We start from the raw sequence: 18,273 nt of genomic DNA, 5'->3' as shown, positions 1-18,273 counted from the left end.
CCTCTCTCTTTTTTCTCTTCCCACTGCTGTTTGTTGACTGCACCTCCAAGCCAGCCACCGAGTCGAGGATACAGATGTAAACAAGGCACACACAGCCCCCTGCCTCGCAGCCTGCGTTGCCCTCCAGCCACGCTGTGTACGTCTCAGCTTCTCTCTCCCCTTCCTCAAAACTCCTATGGTGGACACGCTCACACTGTGATGTAAATGACGGATTATGATTGATACATTAAATCTCTGCTTTGTAGCTAGAGATAAGAAATTTTAGTCAAAGAAATGAATGTGCAACAGTGGAAATTCCAGATCTCCGGGAACAGATTGGAGACTGTTGGGGGAAAGTGGGGAAGGAAAGATAGGTCTTCAATAGCTCCTGCATACAAACTAAACCAGTGTGGGGGGGGACGGGGGGAGGGAGAAACACCAGCTCTGCTCTCACCCTCCGAGGCTGGGCTGGAGAAGAGTATTGATTCTGATTCCCTGACCTCTGGTGGGGGCGGGGCAGGACCACTGGGAGCCTGAGAAAACAGTGCAGTTATCATCAAGCTGTATCCTTGGGACAGGGAGTTGGGGGTCTAGATTAGGACCCTGGCTCAGTCCTGGGTTGCCAGGGAGAGTTATCAAACCTACTTGACTATCTGTGTCTATAAAACAGGGATCGGGCTTCCCTGGTGGCGCAGTGGTTGAGAGTCCGCCTGCCAATGCAGGCAACACAGGTTCGTGCCCCGGTCCGGGAAGATCCCACATGCCGCGGAGTGGCTGGGCCCGTGAGCCATGGCCGCTGAGCCTGCGCGTCCGGAGCCTGTGCTCTGCAACGGGAGAGGCCGCGACAGTGAGAGGCCCACGTACCGCAAAAAAAAACCCCAAAAAACAGGGATCATTTCACCTTCCAAATAGAGTGTCTGAGATGACTTGGTGAGACCTGGCTATAAGGCCTGCACGAGGCCGTGCTCTCCAGAGGAAGGCCAGCCCAGGCACCACCTTCCGGGTCCAACTTCATCACTGCCTCGTGCCCTGGTAGCACCCCCTCCCGCCACATGTCACTCATCACTGCCATCTTGCATCCCCTGCAGGGAAGTGTACCGCGTCACGGAGAGTCTGCAGCGGGAGAAGTCAGGGCTCCTGAAACAGCTGGATTTCCTAAGGTGCGTCCGCATCCCAGAGCCTTGGGTGGGAAGGGGCACCCCCAGAGTCTCCCCTGCCTGCTGAGGGAGCACCCACATTTCCCTGGTCCCCAACATACTGTTGGACACCTGAGCACCACCTCTCCATTACCTTTGGTCCATTTACACAGGTGCCCAGCCCCCTCTCCAGTTTGTACCTCTGCAGGCAGGCGCTGCCTCCTCCTGCTTGGTACCTGGCACGGTACTTGCTCAGGTAGGAGGAGAACTGAGTTTATGGAGCATCTAGTCCATGCCAGAGGTAGTATCTCCTTCATCTTCAACAAAACCTGGGAAGTAGGGCAGCTGTTAATACAGGGGTTAGCCATCAAGGAAGCAGATATCAGAGAGATGGAGTAATTTACCGGAGTGACCCGGACGCTCGCGGCCAGAGCCGGAACTGAGTCCCCAGCTGGCTGGCGCTCTTTACTCTGCCGTGTTCTGTTCATGTTTGTTGAATGAGTAAGTGAGTCACAAACAGAGCAGCAAGAAGGGCGTTCGGAGAGTCCTCAGCCTGTTACACTACCTGTAGATTCAAAGCTCACTGGTTTGGTTTGGATTATCCCCCCCCCAAAAACAACCAAACGCAAACAGGTGTGGGGAAAATGGAATGTTCAATTTGCCTCTGAGCTTTCTAAGTTACTATACTTGCTGCCTGTCAAACACCTCTTGGGGAATAGTGATGAAATTTGGGTCCTGATTTTTAAAGTGCAGGTGGGTTTGAATTGGGTACCTTTCGAAGGTTTTTAGGTTGTTTTTTTTTTTTTAATTTGAAAGCAAGGTAAGATCACTGCATCTGGCATCTTTGATGCCACCAAATAGAAAAGTTCTTCAAACTGAATGCATTTCAGATTTGTTTCCCTCAAGATGTGATTCCAAAGGCCAGGGAGATGGAAGTGGTTCTTAGGGGCCAAGTTTTAATCCCTGTGAGAGAAGGTGTGGATTCTCAGGAAGGCTTTAGTGAAGGCAGAGAATAAGATGTACAAGAACGAGTTTGGTTGGGTTTTTTCCCTTTTTTCTATTGTACTTAGAAAAAAATACAGAGGCAGATTCAGTGTGAAGGCGCAGGGGAGGATGACGAGGCAGTACTCTGCCAACACTTGGGGGTCTTTTTCATGGAGACCAGCGTCTGTGCAGAATCCCAGCTTGAACCTTGCTGTGCTGTCACCTGGTCCCCGAGCCAGCCGGGGAGAGCCCGGATGTGGTGGGAGAGCCCATGGCAGACTCTTCCTCCACAGTGAGATCTCCGGGTAGAGACAGAGAGCCGGGGGAAATGGGCATCAGGGAGAGACAGAGAGAGCTGGGAGCAGGTGGGGTGGGAGGACAGCGGGAATTGTTGGGGGGGGGATCGGGACCATGGCCGGGGTGTGACCCAGCGGCGAGGGGCTGCCGTCCTAAGGGAAATGGGGGCACGTGGAAGCAGTTTCAGGGCGCTTGGTAGGAACGTGCACTTTGGAGCTGGATCTGGTTCCAGACTCAGCCCAGCCCCTCATCACCTGTGCAACCTTGAGCAGTGGTCAACAACCTGGACATGCCTGTGTCGCAGGCTTCCTGGGAGAATTGGGTGATGGTGTGCGGCCGTCGCTACAGAGCCGTGCCACGAAGGACAGAGGACACATGTGCAGAGCAGAACGTTCCCTTGCCTATCGGAGCCTCTGCATGGAGATGCTCCAGGAGACAAGAGACGCAGGCGCGGCTCCCCAACTTCCCAAGGAGTTGTTTCCATTTACACTCGGCCGCCTCCATCTCCCAGCCTCGCATTCTCAACCCTCCACCAGGCTTTTTCTCCCCCTATTCCACCGAACGTGGACCCAATGACCTCCACGTTGCTTAAAATATGGGCCAGTTCTCAGGGCCCCATCCTGTCCCCAGCACATCACCCTTAGCCCAGCGTTTCTAGGGTTCCTTTTAAAACTTGAGTCAGGTCAGGACACTCCTCGGCCAAAGCCCACCCCCCATGGCTTCATATCTCATTGGGATGAATTCAGAGTTCTGACAGTGGCCCACAGGCAGGGGATGGCAGGTCCCCTCCTCCCCCATCTTTCCTCTGACCTCACTCTGAGCATCCGCTCCCTCGTTTCCATTCCACTGGTTGCACACCACGTGTCTCCCAACCCCAGTCCCTGCCCTTGCCGTTCCCTCTGCCTGTGACGCTCTCCCCCATCCCTGCTGGGCTCTCTCCTCCGCACCCTTTAAGCCTCTGCTCAGATGCCACCTCCTCAGTGAGGTCTTCCCTGACCACCCTCCATCTCTGGCCCTCTTTATGCCACTTCTTCCCCGCTTTATTTTTCTCAATAGCAATGAAATACAAATGCCCTGGGGGCAGGAACTTTTTCTTCCATTCCTTGGTGTAGCCCTGACAGCTGGAGCAGTGCTGGGCACACAGTGTGGGCTCAGGGAGACGCGTGTGGCATGCAGCCACACATGCACTCATGAATGAAAGGTTTGGGGGGGGGCCACAGCAAGTTCAAGGCGGAGCTGGAACACCTGGTCAGCTCTGTGGAAGGCTCCGTTCGTGATCAGATGGACCAATGCAGGATCCTGAAGGGCCCTGGGTGTCACAAGGCCATTCTGTGTATCCCCCTGCCTCTGACCTGACTTATACACAATTTCCCTTAGCCACAATCACTAAGGGAAGCGGTTCCGCGCCCTCCCCGGGCCTTCCATGCCCGGCCTTCCTCTGTACCCATCTGACCGTCAAACCAATGCTATTGGATCTGTTGACTGCAAGCCCCATGTTTGAATAGATTCCCCTTTTCCATCCACAGGGAAAGGAACAAGCATCTTCGGGATGAACGGGACATATGTTTTCAGGTAATGGGCCAGTGCCCCCTCCCCTGGGGGAAGACGAAGACTGGGGTCCAGTGGCAGCCAGACCTGCGCTGGGACTGGCCCAAGAAGATTCTAGGCTTGGAATCTGGTCACTCCTTTGTGTGGGCAGGACGGTGGCATAAGATTTTTTGAAAATAGTAAAAATTCAGGTTGACCTATAGGGTCATAGTGTGTTAATTTCCCGTGAAGTGACACACTTTCCTCTTGGCATCACGAGACCAGGATACTTGGGAGGGTCCCACATTTCTTGGATGTAGAAATGATCGTACCATCCATGAGACGGTGCAGTTGAAATGGCACCATGACTTTTAAACCAAAATGCTCAGTTTTTTTCTTCATTAACATGTTGATCGCTTGATGAAAATTTTTCATTTTTACACACTGTCGTAGAAAGAATTAAAAATGTATATTTCGGGCTTCCCTGGTGGCGCAGTGGTTGAGAGTCCGCCTGCCGATGCAGGGGACCCGGGTTCGTGCCCCGGTCCGGGAAGATCCCACATGCCGCGGGGCGGCTGGGCCCACGAGCCATGGCCGCTGAGCCTGCACGTCCGGAGCCTGTGCTCCGCAATGAAGAGGCCACAGCGGTGAGAGGGCTGCGTACCGCAAAAAAAAAAAAGTATATTTACATAGTTGATTTTATGTACAATTTTTTTACCCTATGGGGACCGATGCTTCTCTGACCCTGACTGCCACAGTTACATACTTTCCCAAATAGCACGAAAATCCTGTATTTATTTAAAGAATCTCACTTCCGGCTGCGTTAAACAGAATCTAGGATTTCTCATTCCCCTAACATCCTCCCCTTTAGACCGTAGCTGTGGAAGCCGTGAAGGGAAGGAAAAGGCGGGCAGGATGGATTGATGTGACATTCTGATTTTCAGGATTATCGCACGGTGAATTTCACGTGTGTCCTCGGGCAAATCGTTAGCCTCCTTGGGCCATGACCCCCATTATCACATGAGGAAGGAGATTCTCTATCCTTTTTTCCATACTGTAGGGATTTTTGTGCGTGTGAAAAACTCTTGGAAAGGAAGGTCTTGCGCTGGACTCTGAGCTGTTCAGTGCCCTAAATGTGGTCAGTACACGGCAGCTAGTTTGCCCCGGATTCGGTGCAACCTAGTTTAGAAGTGCAGATCCTTTAGGGACCTTGTACATCACAATGTCTTTTCTACCACTGGCTGTCAGCAACACGTCTCTGCCGCCCACCTATGTGTACTATCAGAGCAAGGCTTAAGCCTACACGTTTGTTTGATGGTGGTAATGGTTCTAATTGTTTAAGAAGTAACACCAAATTTATTTTAAAACTTCCTAACAAATGTCACCTTAATTCCTTGACCTGGCTTCCCTTCACCTGCCAAACTCATTCTGCTTTGAGAAGGGAATGGAATTAAGGGAGTAAGAACCCTTGTGGGGAATGGAAGAAAGAGGGATAAAATCATGTTCATGCCGAATCACAATTAAAGATTAATCTGGGATCACAGCCATACCTGCGGGGGCCCTGGGGCACTGGAGCCCCTCCTTCTTTCAGGAAGAATCCCTGGGAACCACGGGGCTGGCTGGTTAATGAGAGATTCTTCCTGTGATCTAACCCCCCCTTATCTGGAAGACATCTGTCAGGGGAGCCCTGGCGAGGCAGGTGTAAGCCCCCCACTCCACCCAGTCTCTCCATTGCAGATACGTGAGCAATTTACCTACAGCCAGCCTACTTCCACAAAAGATCTGAAGTACCCTGTCTTGGCTTCGTAGCTGTGGACAAGGCTCTGGGTTCATTGATCCTCCTATCTGGGGGTTTGGAAATAAAGAGGGATTGAAACCCCACTGCAGAAGGTGTGTGATTTAAAGACGCACAGCGTTTTTTCTGCCCATACATGTTTTTCCAGTGCATCCCACCTTTAGCTTGTCCTCTTGCAAATTAGCACTACTCCTGGGAGGGGTAACCTGGCAGACCCCAGGCTCGGAACTTTGATTAGCTTATTAGATGGGAGATGGAGGAATTATGGTGAGAGATGACAGCAGAAGGGAAGAGTGGGTGAAGGCTAGCTCGCAGGGAGCCCAGGCCATCGCTTGCTTCCTTTAGAGTTTTATTTGAAGCCTGTACTATGAGGTGGGGGAATTGAGCCCTTTTCTGCTCCAACGTTGGGACAAATCAGTAGGCGTGGATCTGAGGGCATTTTGTGTTTCTACAGAAAGACAAGGCAGCCAAGGCAAACACAGCTGCTTCCAAGGCAAGCCAGAAGCAGCGATCTGGCTCTGTGATCGGCAAATACGTGGATGGCGGAGGGGTGCTCAGAAGGTAAGGCGTCCCTGCTGTGCTCATTCATCACCTGTTCCTGGGTCTTGCCAGGTTGCGAGCAGGCTCTGAGCCCAAGCTGAGTGCAGATTGGCCCTGGCGGGAAGCCTGGGGTCAGCCACTATCGCTCCCCTTGAGTCTTGGAGGACGCGTGCCTTCCTGTTCTGACATCCAGGTGCAGGGCAAGCACTTAGGACAGGCCGTTCCTGCCAGGGGGCGCTGAAGAGGGGCTGCAGATCAGGGGAGGGACAGAGGGGTCAGAGAGAGGGAGGGAGTGGGTGCTGGGCGGGCTCTGCTGTCTGTTGAGCAGAACGGATGCTCTTGGTTTTCCAGGGACAGGACTGCGTGAGTCTGAAGGGTAATTAGAGTGTAGTACGGAATCTCCAATCGTTGAAGTCCTTTACAGATGAGAACGGGGCCTGTACTTGACAAGACTCCTTTCAATAATTCATATTTAATTAACTCAGGGATAACTTGCTTGGTTGTTGTTGGACAGCACACGATTGCATTTAAGTCCCCAGAGGGGTGGCCTGTTGCTCCCCGAAGGAGGCACGCCAGCCTCCCTCCCCTCCCCCTGCCCTGTCTTCTCTGGGGCACGTGCTTCTTCCCATGGATGTGGCCACAGAGAGGTGGAGGCTGCCAGACCCCCACGTATCAAACCTGGGGCGAAGTGTGTAAAGCTGCTCATCTGGGAGACCCTGGGGACAGCAAGCATGAAATAGACATGCCAAGCGGAGGTGCCCTGGGGATGTCAATCCGCTGACGGCTCAAGACCTTGAACCTGACCATCGTGAACTCCTCTTCTAAATCGCTGAACCAGGAGACACAACATGGGAGCCAGATTCCTGCATCAACAGTTCACCTGTTGTTTCCTCGGAACGGAATATGTGCTTCCAACAAGCAGAGACTGATTGCCTACTCTGTAACTGACATTCTCTGAGTTCTGGGAAGTCTCCAAAGATCGATTAGACACGAGGCCTGCCCTTAATATCCATTACTGAGTGCCTGCCCTGTGCAAGACTCAGTGCCGTGTGCTGGGGGTACGGAGTGAACAAAATAGACCCCGTCTCTGCTTTCATGGAGCTTATAATTGAGTGGAGGACACAGACAATAATTGATGAGTCATCGATAAATTGCAAACCCCGAATTCCCATGCAGACTTTGTCAGAGGTGACTGCTGTCTGCCGCTGGTGCATAGCATTTGGTGGCAAAACCAAAAAGGAGCTCAGTCATGCTAAGCTGAAGGTATTCTGGAATGTAATAGTGCTTGAGAATTTCCCAAGTAAGAAGCTTTTGCCAAGAAACGCTTCATTTAGGGTCATTTCAGTGTCCATGTCTTTTCTAGTTGCAAGGCCTTTGAAAAGCCATGCTCTGCATCTGTGCGCGTGCATGCATGCTCACAACACGTGTTCACACAGGTGCACTCGTGTGTGTGAGCAGAGTGAAAGCAGATGGGAGCACCAATTGTGTGCCGACGTGGCTAGGCACTTAGTAGGCTCGTCAGAATGTAGAAGAAATTTGTTAGAAAGATGGCAGTCAGTTTCCGTAAAAAGCTGATTTTATAAATAAGTGTAAGAGTCCTTGAATTGCTGCAGATCCTTTAGTTTATATCAGGGGATCCGAGCTGAGTCAGCACTTCTGTGAGCAAGCGCTATACCTTAACTTATCTTAGAAGTGTCCGGAGTTCAGAACAGTGACACACGCATTTTTTTCTCTTTTTTTCTGTTTTTGGTCCTTAGGGGCCAGAAATGCTAGGAGCGGGGGGGGGGGGCGGGAGTTGGGGCAAAGTGAAGGGGCTTTCCCTGTGCTGCATATTCTGTGTCCGTCGCCCACTTCCGCCTCACCACCGCATCCTGCTCGATTTTCTAGTTCTCGAGTGTGTGTGTGTGTGTGTGTGTGTGTGTGTGTGTGTGTGTGTGTTTCGATTCTGGACTCAGGTTCCTCCCCGTAAAACAGTCCTCAGCTTGACTTGTTCATAAAGGCCTGAGAGGGGGCTGCACCAGGAGGGCCCGTGGGGCCTCTGCTCACAAACCTTGGGGACACAGCCCGTGCCCTGGACCCACGTCTGGTGCCCGAGTGCTGCACACCCCCCCGCTGCTTCTCCTTGTTCTGTTGCTCAGGTGTTTCTGGAAGCAAACGTGCACTCAGACCTCTGAGGCCACTCGCTCCTGATCCTAAGGAGAAAGGAAGGAGAAGCGGGTGGAGGGCTTCCTTCCACCCTGAGCTGGTGGTGGACGCTTGCCGTGCCGGGGTCCCTCCCAGAGCAGTGGTCTCCCTCGCCTGCATCCCGAGGGCTGCTTCCCTAACGGGTCTGGCTTATGCACTGGCTTACTGGGGAGGTGGGCAGGGCGGAAGGGTGAGGAAACAGGCCTGGAGAGTTGGTGTCTTACCTGGGGACACACAGCTGGTAAGGGCTGGCATGGGACCAGGGCAGAAGCCACCGCCCTTTAACCCAGGAGGCTTTGTTTCCACATCTGTTGTGCTTCTTTCTTCACCCTTTGCTTCTCCTTTGCGGCACCTCCCACAGTCTGGGACAGCGCAGTGAGTGTGTCATGACTGCTCTGGCCCTGCTAAGCTAAGCGCTCCATGAGGACGGGGCTGGTGCACCTGTTGCTGACTGTCGTTAGCTTAATACCTGGGAGCCGGCATCACCTTCACCACCCTCACCTTCACCTTCACCACCTTCACCTTCATCACCTTCACCACCTTCACCTTCACCACCTTCACCTTCATCATCACCTTCACCTTCGCCACCTTCACCTTCACCACCTTCACCTTCACCACCTTCACCTTCATCATCACCTTCACCACCTTCACCTTCACCACCTTCACCTTCATCATCACCTTCGCCTTCATCATCACCTTCACCACCTTCACCTTCATCATCACCTTCGCCTTCATCTCACCCTCATCATAAGGACATTGAATGAATGAGCGGAACAATGCTGGGTCTGGTTTTCCCTTTCTTGGTTCCTCTCTGCCCCCAAAAAGTGTGCTCCTCAGCTCTCTGTCACAGACCCCCAGCTTCCATTCTGATACATTTTACAATCTTCTCCCCACTCTTCATTCTTCTCCAAAACAGCCAGTCAGAGGAGGAGGAAGATGTGTTTGGCATCCTGCGGAGGAGAAGCTCCCTGGGCCTGAGTGGGCACCCCCTTACAGAAGAGGGGCCGGGGACCGGGGGTCTGCTCTCCCAGCCGCTCCGCAGAATCATCTCCATTGAAGAGGACCCGCTGCCCCAGCTGCTGGGGGGCGGCTCTGAGCAGCCACTGGGCCAATGCCCGGAAGAAGGGGAGGCCTCCGACCAGGGGGCGGAGGGACAAATCGGGCCGTCCCGACCTCTGGAACTCATGCCTGCGTCTCCCCGAGGGCAGCCTGTCGGAAAAGAGACCCCATCTGAGGTAAGGGTGCATCCCTCACTGGCTTGCAGGTCACCCTGGGCCTTGTCCCTCGAGTGTGAGCCCAAGAGCCCCAAGGCCGCTCAGGAAGCCAGACTCAGCAGGCCTGGTGACGCAGCAAGTTTGTGTCCCTCGGGTACCACCCTTCTCTGCTCTGCCGAGTGTCATGGTGGAGACTCGGGGGTCTGGGGACACTCTCCTAACAACTTCTGTTGTTGGCCCCTATGTGTTTTGTTCTGATTCAGATTCTGCATTTATAGAGTAGGACCGAGCCTCTGCTGGGCAATTAGCGTCAGCTGTCACACGCCTTAAAAATGGTACCTCTTCTGGTCCGTTCTGTAACCGCCCCCTGCAGGCCAGTCCCTGCGGGGCAAGTCTGCGCACCATCGCTTCTCTCTCGGTTCCTAATCAGCTCGGCCCTCCCGGCAGTGTGACGCTGCACTCCCACCCTCCATCCCCGTGACCCCCACCAGCTCTCCCCGCTGAGTTCCCCGGGAGAAGGGGGCCGCGTGGACCGTCCTCCTCTGGATCACAGGTGATACTCCTTACCTTGTTTGTGACCCAGGCCTTGGAACTGGCCCCTCAGCCCTCCCCCTGCCCGCCGCCGGACCCTCTAGAACAGTTCCCTCACCCTGTGGCGGCCTTCAGAGCTGAGCGGTCCGAGTGAGGCGTTGGCGTGCGTGCCGGTGAGCCCTCTCCAGCCCCTGCACGGGGACTTCTTGGCCTCGGTTATCATTCTTGGGCCTGGATTAAGATTCATGCCTACAAACCACTCCTCTGAAGGGCCCTTGGTGGGTGGGGCAGCCCCCTTACACCCCCTTCTACATCCCCAAAAGTGGACAGACTACACTTGCTGGCAGTGGGCACAAATGGGGCTTTAAATACCCCACGATAGCCCCCCAAATGTGAAAGAAGTGTTAAGAGGGCCATGGGAGATGGGGTGAAGGAAGAGGCTGAGCGTCCGTGTCTGCCATGGCACCTGATCCTTGCGGTTGTTGGATGATGGGCATCAGAGATCTGTTCTCCCCTCAGGCGGGTGGGGAAGTAGAGCCCAGAGCGAGGAGGCCCACCCAGCCCGCAGTGAGGGGAGCCCAGCCTTCGCACCCACCGCTCTGCATCCCCACCGGCTGCACCGGGATGCGGTGCTGTTTAGCTGGGACAGAAGCTGCAGCAGAGAGGAAGTGTGTCTGCTGGAAGCCAGTCACACAGCAGCCTCCACAGAGGGCCCCTTGCAAGGCCGCTGAGCCATCAATTGGTACCAGCTTTTGGGAAAGTAGTTTGATAATAGGAATCAAGAACTTTAAAAGTCCGCCTCCTTTGAACCAGCCCTCCTACTTCTAGCAACCTTTCCTAAGGAAATAACCAAAACCAGACAAAAATTTAATCCAAGAATGTAAGTGCATAAGAGCAAATAACTGAAAAAACAACAGTAGGGACATAAATTAGACTATAGTAATTTAATAGAATGTTATAGTGCTATTAAAAATCACATTTTTGGAAAACTTCAGTGACTCAGAAATATTTATATAAAATTCAATAACATAGGAACAAATAGAAAATTATACATAAATTTATATTATATATAATAATATAAATAAAGTATACATAGTACCTCAAATTTCTCTCAAAAAAACATATATTGATTCATCTATATAAAAAAAATCTGGAAGAAATGTATCCAAATAGGAATAGTGACCGTTTCAGGGTTGGGGGGTAAATTATGAATAGTCATTAATTTCCTCTCTGCTAAGTTTCCTAATTTTAGAAATTAGTATGTATTACTTTCATTTTTTAAAGCTTAAAAAAAATAAAAACAGTGGTGGGAAGGAGAATGAGAACAGATCCCCTGACTTGCCAGTGGAGGGAGCCTTTCTCCAGCCCCTCCCCACAATGTTGTTGTCTCACTGTCGTTCGCGGGCAGGTGGATTGTCCCCCAGGTTAAGGGCAAGAACTGGAACAGCTTCGCTGCTCCTGTGAGGTGGGTCCCTCCCCAAACGGAGCCATCACCGGGTTGATCATATCCTGTCTGCGGAATAAGTGTCCTGCCGCAGGCGGGGGCCAGGGTGAGGGGAGCACAGAGAAGGTCCGCCACTGCGTCTGCAGCCAAGACCATCTCCTCCCACCGGCCCCGGGCCTGCAGTGGGCCAGTGGCTGCACTGAGCTTCGGTCTCAAACAAAGGACAAACGGAGCACGAGCCTGGCAGAGAGCGGTGCTTGTGCTTCGCAGCAATAAAGAAACTGGGGCCAGGGCAGCGTTTCTGAGTGTGGGTTTCTCTCTCTTTTTTTTTTTTTTTAAGTTGGGTTTAAGTTTCTGTCATTGACCTTGAATTCCCTCCTAAGTACAGCATGGAATTGATGTCTCCCCAAAAGGCTGTTAATGGCTTTTCTCTGAAATTCAAGTACTGCTAATATCTGCTGCTACTCCGCTATAGTATTTGCTCGGTGAAAGGAGCTAATTCCCCCCAAATCCACTTCCAAATAGATTCTGCAAAGCCTCCTCATCTGGCCTGGCAGTGCTGGGGGAGCACGCGGCTCTCTGGACTTAATGACCATTCGGAGGAAGGGCCCTGTGCCGGTCCTCACTCTGCTTCTCACTCACCCAGCATCCTGGAGCAAGTCCACTTCCCGCTGGACCGTACACGCCAGAGTAACAGGCAGGCCAGTTCCCAGTCTGTCCCGCTGCCGGGTGGAGAAGGACCTCCATGATTGTGTTCTGGAACGTTCTTCCCGTAGCCTGGCATCTTGGGGTTTCCCAAGCTACTGAGTGGAGACTGCCTTGCCTTATTTCCAGGGCAGACAGGGACCCTAGATGGAAGGTGAGCTGGGACAGAAGGGCAGCATGCAGGGAGGCGAGCGTGTCCTCCATCCGGTCCCGGCTTCCAGTGACGGGGCAGAAACGAGAGGCCCGACCCCAGCCTGGGATGCCTCTGCCCCCGAGTATAGATAAGCCTTCTGTATCTTCTGTATCTCCCCTTCCCCTTCAAACACTCCACCTTGTCCTCCCCACCCAGCCCCTGCAGAGGATCTCTGCTTCCTCCTTAAGCCCCAGCCCAGAGCCCCCCCGCAGCCCGAGCCCCTTGATTCCTGGTCCGTGCTCTGGGCACTCGGAACATCGTGCCGTGACTATGTGTACGCGTGGCTGCCTTCCCTGCACCACATGCCCGGCCCAGCGCAGGGCCTGCGGCGCAGCACGTGGGCAGCAGTGGTGGTGGAGTGAAAGTCTCTCTTCCCGCTGCTGAAGCTGGAAGGAGCCTTGGTGCGCTGAGCCCGAAGCTTCCTGCCTCCGAGGCCCGAGCAGCCTCCCCGGTGCTGGTTGCGGGTCCCTCCCTGCACACCGCAGGGACAGGTCAGGGGCAGGGCTGGCCGGCGGCCGTCCCAGCATGTGACCCTGCTGTCTGTCTTCCACAGGAGGAAGGCTCTGTGTCCACCCCAGACCGGCTCTTCAAGATCGTGTTTGTGGGCAATTCCTCCGTGGGGAAGACGTCCTTCCTGAGCCGGTTCTGTGACAGCAAGTTCTCCCCGGGTTCAGCAGCCACCATGGGTGAGTTCTCGGCCCTGGGCTGGACCCCAGCCCACCTCTGGGAAGGGGCGGCTGTGAGAAGGGTGCCCAGGAGGGACTTGGAGCCCCGTAGGAGGGGCTGAGGGCTGGGCTGGTAGGCGAGGCCCCCCTCTGCCTGGTGCTCCACGGCTGTGGGACCACGAACGGTTCCTATGCCCAAGATGAGGGGCTCTGAAGTTGGCAGAGATGGACTTCCGGCCCTTTGTTCCCTCTCTGAGCCTGTCTGTCTTCAGTCATGCCTTCCCGACTTTCTCTGTGTATGTGTGTGCATGTGTGTGTGTGTGTGTGTGTGTGTGTGTGTGCGCGCATGCGCGTGCATGCACACGTGTATAGACGTGCAGGATGGAGGACAGTGCTCTGGGGGCTTCTTTTACCCATCACGTTTCCCCGTCTCGCATCCGGGCCTGCTGGGTAACAGCTGGAGTCCACTGTAGACACTCGTTAGGCTCAGCTGCTAATAGCTGATCAGGGCTTCATGCGCCTCCATTATCATCTCGGGTAATTCTGTGTTTAGACAGGAGCCTCTGCCCCTTCACCCAGAGGTGCTCCTTGCATTGGAGTGTGTGGGAAGACACAAAGGCACATTGGCCTTCTAGGTTCTCCCCAGGTGAATCACTCGAGCAAAAAAAAATGAATCCTTTGGGTGCCTGCTATGTGCCATTTAACCACGCTAAGTCAGCTATGTTAAAAATACATTGCGGAGAGTCCGCCTGCCGATGCAGGGGACACGGGTTCGTGCCCCGGTCCGGGAAGATCCCACATGCCGCAGAGTGCCTGGGCCCGTGAGCCATGGCCGCTGAACCTGCGCGTCCGGAGCCTGTGCTCCCCAACGGGAGAGGCCACAGCAGTAAGAGGCCCGCGTACTGGAAAAAAACAAACAAACAAACGAACTAACAAAAATACATTGATATGATCTGAATATTTACCGTGGATTTTGATATTTATCATTTCCATCTGTCTTCCCAACAACCCTGAAAGGCAAGCACTGCTGTCAGCCCAATGGACAGACCAAGATGCTGAGGCCCAGAGACGGGTCCTCATTCCCACCAGCTGGCCGTGCTGATACTGGTCCCCCCGCAACCCCATGCACCTCTGCTGTCCCAGCCCACTGCCTCCCTAACAACATTGCGCTGTGCGTGCTCAGAGCCCAGCTTCTGCCACAGGAGGCGGGTGGAGGCTAGCACGGGCAGGGGAGGCCGCTAAGGTCCAATGGGGCATCGGAGGTCCCGGGCCTTCATCTCAGCGCTGCCACCGACCAGCTGTGTGACCTCGGGAGGAGGTGTTTCCTTTTCGGCTTCAGTCTTTCCTCACCTGAGAAAAATGAGAGATTTGAACCGGGCCAGCCAAGACTGCTTCCAAGCCCAGGGCTCTGTCCAGACCACCTCTGACCCCTGGAGGTCTCACAAGCTGGCCCTCCAAGACAATCCGAGACAAACTCTCCTGCCCCAGAGCCTGCCTGGGGAGAGTCTGGTCTCTTCCTCCAGGATAACCTGAATGGGCCGTTCCTTGCAACTTTCTTCCTGCAGATGGGTCTCTTCCCACGACTGTAGGCGCCCTGTTCTTACTGCTGAGCCTCTGCAGTTTCCAAATCCGGAGCCCCCTCCTGCCCCACCCCGCGCCCCATTCCACCCAGAGACTGGGTGCATCCCACGGTGAAGAATCGGGACTCTGATGGGAAGACGGCTCAGAAGAGCCTGGCCTTGTGCGGCTGGAAGGGATGGCTAGGAGTGACCCCCATGTGCCGAGTGTGGTGACACAGGAAACAGCGGCTGCAGAGCTGGACTGGCCCTCCCTGGAGCGTTCCATGGGGAGGCCCCAGAACCTGAGGTCACAGCTCGGGCGTAGGCTGTGGGGGCAGGGGAGGGATGCTGTACCCCCGGGGGCGGCCCTCTGGCAGTGCACCTGGTGCCTCTCCTGTTGGTGAAATCAGGGAATCGGGGTCTGCTTACGCCTCCAACTGATGCCCCCGAGATGGAAAGCTCTGAAAAAGAGAAAATCAGACTAATTCGCACTCCCCAGGAGGCCAATTATGGAAACACCTACAATTTAGGAAGGGGAAAAATATCAAAGTCTCCAAATCTGGGACGCCCTTCATCGAGCTGTGCAAAACGAGCCAGAGTAGCAGCTGGAATTAGCCTCCCCGGCACACGTGTCAGGGCGCTGATGTCACACCAGCCGCCTGGAAGATGCTCCCTTTAAAGACACAGATGAGCCACCGAGTCCTGGGCTCCCGGGGCTCAAGCAGGCCAACCCCTGTCGAGCACAGCAGCCCTGGACCCTCAGCACAGCACCAACAGGGGCGCGGTGGTGCCTTAACGCTCTCCTCCATCACCGAAGGGACTTCCCGATCGCCCAGCCCCTCAGGAGCACGTGACCCGTCCTCGACCTCCGGCTTGTGCGTGAAGTGGCTTCCATCATGCAACAGTCTGTCTTGGGGCGCCCCTGCCTTCCCCACCTTAGCACCAGCGGATCCCTTGTAAAGCAGGTGGGTGGGCCCTGCGTGTGTCCTGGAGACGTCAAATGTTCTTGCAGAACATTGGAGCTCATTTTGTCAATGAGAAGACTGACTGTTAGAGGCTAAGGCTCTAGGACCCAGGACTCTGAGTCCAGAGCCCTTCCCGAGGCCCCGCCTTGGTTCATGGCCCTGCTTTAAACCAGGGCCCATGGCCCAAGGTGTTTCTTCTGCCCTCTCCTGGGCACCAGTCTGTTGCCATCCCTCTCCTCCACTCCACAGAGAAATCCCGAGAGCTTCCCCTCCGGGACAGCTCACTGGCACTCCCCGCTCCCAATCCCTCTTGCTTGGAATGACCTGTCCTGTCCAGAAAGGACACCCTTCCTGGGGTCCATCACCCACAGCTCTGACCCACACATCCCACACACAGCACACTCCACGGTGACAGGGCCCCCGAGGTCCAGTCCTCATTCAGGAACCACTGAGGTTGCAAGTCGGGGGTCACCTCCACGTGTTTGCCGAACGCTACAGCTGGACGTAAAACCATGGACACCCAACTCCCTTCCAGCACCCGCGTCACACCTCAGTTTACAGATGGGGAAAGCGAAGCCTCCCAGATGGGGGGAAGTCACGTCGTCCAGGCCACACAGCTGGTCAGAGGCAGGACTGAGGCAGGAACATGAGGTCTGGGCTCCCGGACCGTTGGAACGGGTGCGGGGCGGGGGGGTCTCAGAAATCCCTCTGGTCCCTCGTCACTCTGTGCAGCCTGCTGGACGCTGACTCCCCGTGTCCTCCCAAACCCCACGCATCCCTTGGGCTTGTTGGTCTACTTCCCGGCCTGCGGGTCTGAGGCTGCAGGGACGGGTACCTCGTGGACCAGCGGACACTCGCCAAGCTCCCCGTCCACCAGCAGAGCGATTACCAGTGAGGTCGAGGGACCCAGCCGTCCCTCCACCACCTGCCTTTCCATCAGAGAGAGGGCTCATCCTCGGGGGCTTCAGATCAGGCCCCGAAGATGTGATGACTGAGGCTGGCTTTCCCCTGGGTTGTTATCAGGCTGTGGGCAGCCCCCCGGCCTCCCAGAGCACAGATGGGGGAAGCCCTACCGCTTTAGCTAAGAAAACACCCTTGGGTTTGGTTTCCATCTGTTCTGATGGGAGCATTTAGCCTTGGACTTTCTAGGTGAAACGGAGCTGCCAGGGACCCTGTGCCCAGGGTACTGCTATGAAAAGAGGAATGAGCCTCAGAACTGGGTTTGCAAGTCATTGAGGCTGCTGACCAGCTTGGGCAAGGCTGGGCTCCCGCTTCTTTATCCTTCTATGGTTGAGGAGGAGAAGGGGGGTGCACGTGTGTGCACGTGTGAGGATGGGTATGTGTGTGTGTGCGTGTGTGTGCAGATAGCAACCCGCACACGGATGTCCCAGGGGAGCGTGGTGAAGAGGGAGAGGTGGCACATGGAAACTGGGGATGCCAAGCATTCTACCAATGGGACACGTCCCTCTTTTCCTCACCCAGACACGCGCATCCTCTCTCCGACTCTCTTCTGTGAGCCCAGGCCTCTGCAGTCCTGCTAACATTCTAGGAGCGGATGACCCTCCCATCTCTCCTCCCCTGCCCAGCCCCTCACACACTCGCCTTTGCCTGGAGACCGTGGCAGGGATGCCCTTTTCCATCAACTGCCTCTTGGTTGTCTGTCTGTCAGTCTGTCTGTCTCTGTCTGGCCAGGCTGCTGTTGCTGTCCCTACCTGAGCCCTCCAGGGTAAGGACCCCAGAGGCTGGGCCTTTTAGAGGTTGGGAGGGGATGCCCTCTGGTTCCAAGATCTGATGCCTTAAGGGGGAAAAACGTTTTAAACCTGGTTGAGCATCTGTGAACATTCTCACAGGGTGTAGGAGGGAGGAATGTTTGTTATCAAAGCACCTGCCTTTAGGTCCTCTGTCTGAGGGCTGCTGTGGGACCTGCCTGCCCTGCATCCTCTCTCTGGGATCCACGACTCCAGGTAGGGTCACAGCCTCAGAGGGAGGATTGCAAGTGGCTTGATGGCTGGGATTAGGAGCTCTGATTCCATCTCTAAGGGGGCTTTGCCTCTGATTCCCGCCCCCACCGCTTTCCTTCTCTTCTGTCCCTCCCTCCACCTGCCAAGCCCTCCCCTCCCGCCCTCCTCCCCCACCTACCTTTGCATCACCACGGTGGGAGTCTGGGAGTGCGATCCATCCCCCAGGGATACTCGGATTGTACTATGGGAACTTTGAAAAGCATTTTAGGGAGAAAGAAGAAAAGGGAGGGAGTGAGGAAGGAATCTGAGGACAGTCTTTCTGTCGCTTCATCTTCCCAAGGAGGGAGTGAATGATAATTCTTTGCGTTGGTAGATTGCTTTTCCATATGTGATCTCATTCGATCCCTAAAGAGGGTCTGGATTACACTGCAGGGAGCAGCCTGCGGTTCAGAGAGGTTCCATGACTGGATCAAGGTCCCACAGCCGGTCAGTGGCAGAGACAGGACCAGAAGCCAGGTCCCGGGCCTCCCGGTCCAATGCTCTGTCCCGCGCACACCACCTGTCAGGAGCAGCAGGGTGAGGGCTGCGCCCTCG

At 54.8% G+C, this 18,273-nt stretch overlaps 1 protein-coding gene across 1 annotated transcript in view; it reads left to right on the top strand.

The window, feature by feature from the left end:
* CRACR2A (calcium release activated channel regulator 2A) overlaps positions 1–18,273 on the top strand; it is a 102,204-nt gene that overhangs the window by 71,247 nt on the left and 12,684 nt on the right. The window contains exons 9-13 of the mRNA XM_060024134.1: positions 1,068–1,139; positions 3,923–3,968; positions 6,173–6,279; positions 9,359–9,677; positions 13,083–13,215. Coding sequence (XP_059880117.1) covers positions 1,068–1,139; positions 3,923–3,968; positions 6,173–6,279; positions 9,359–9,677; positions 13,083–13,215 — 677 coding nt within the window. The remainder of the gene's footprint in view (positions 1–1,067; positions 1,140–3,922; positions 3,969–6,172; positions 6,280–9,358; positions 9,678–13,082; positions 13,216–18,273) is intronic.

The sequence above is a fragment of the Delphinus delphis genome, chromosome 11 (genome assembly GCF_949987515.2).
Source record: "Delphinus delphis chromosome 11, mDelDel1.2, whole genome shotgun sequence".
NCBI lineage: Eukaryota > Metazoa > Chordata > Mammalia > Artiodactyla > Delphinidae > Delphinus > Delphinus delphis.
This window is presented reverse-complemented; position numbering and strand designations above follow the sequence as displayed.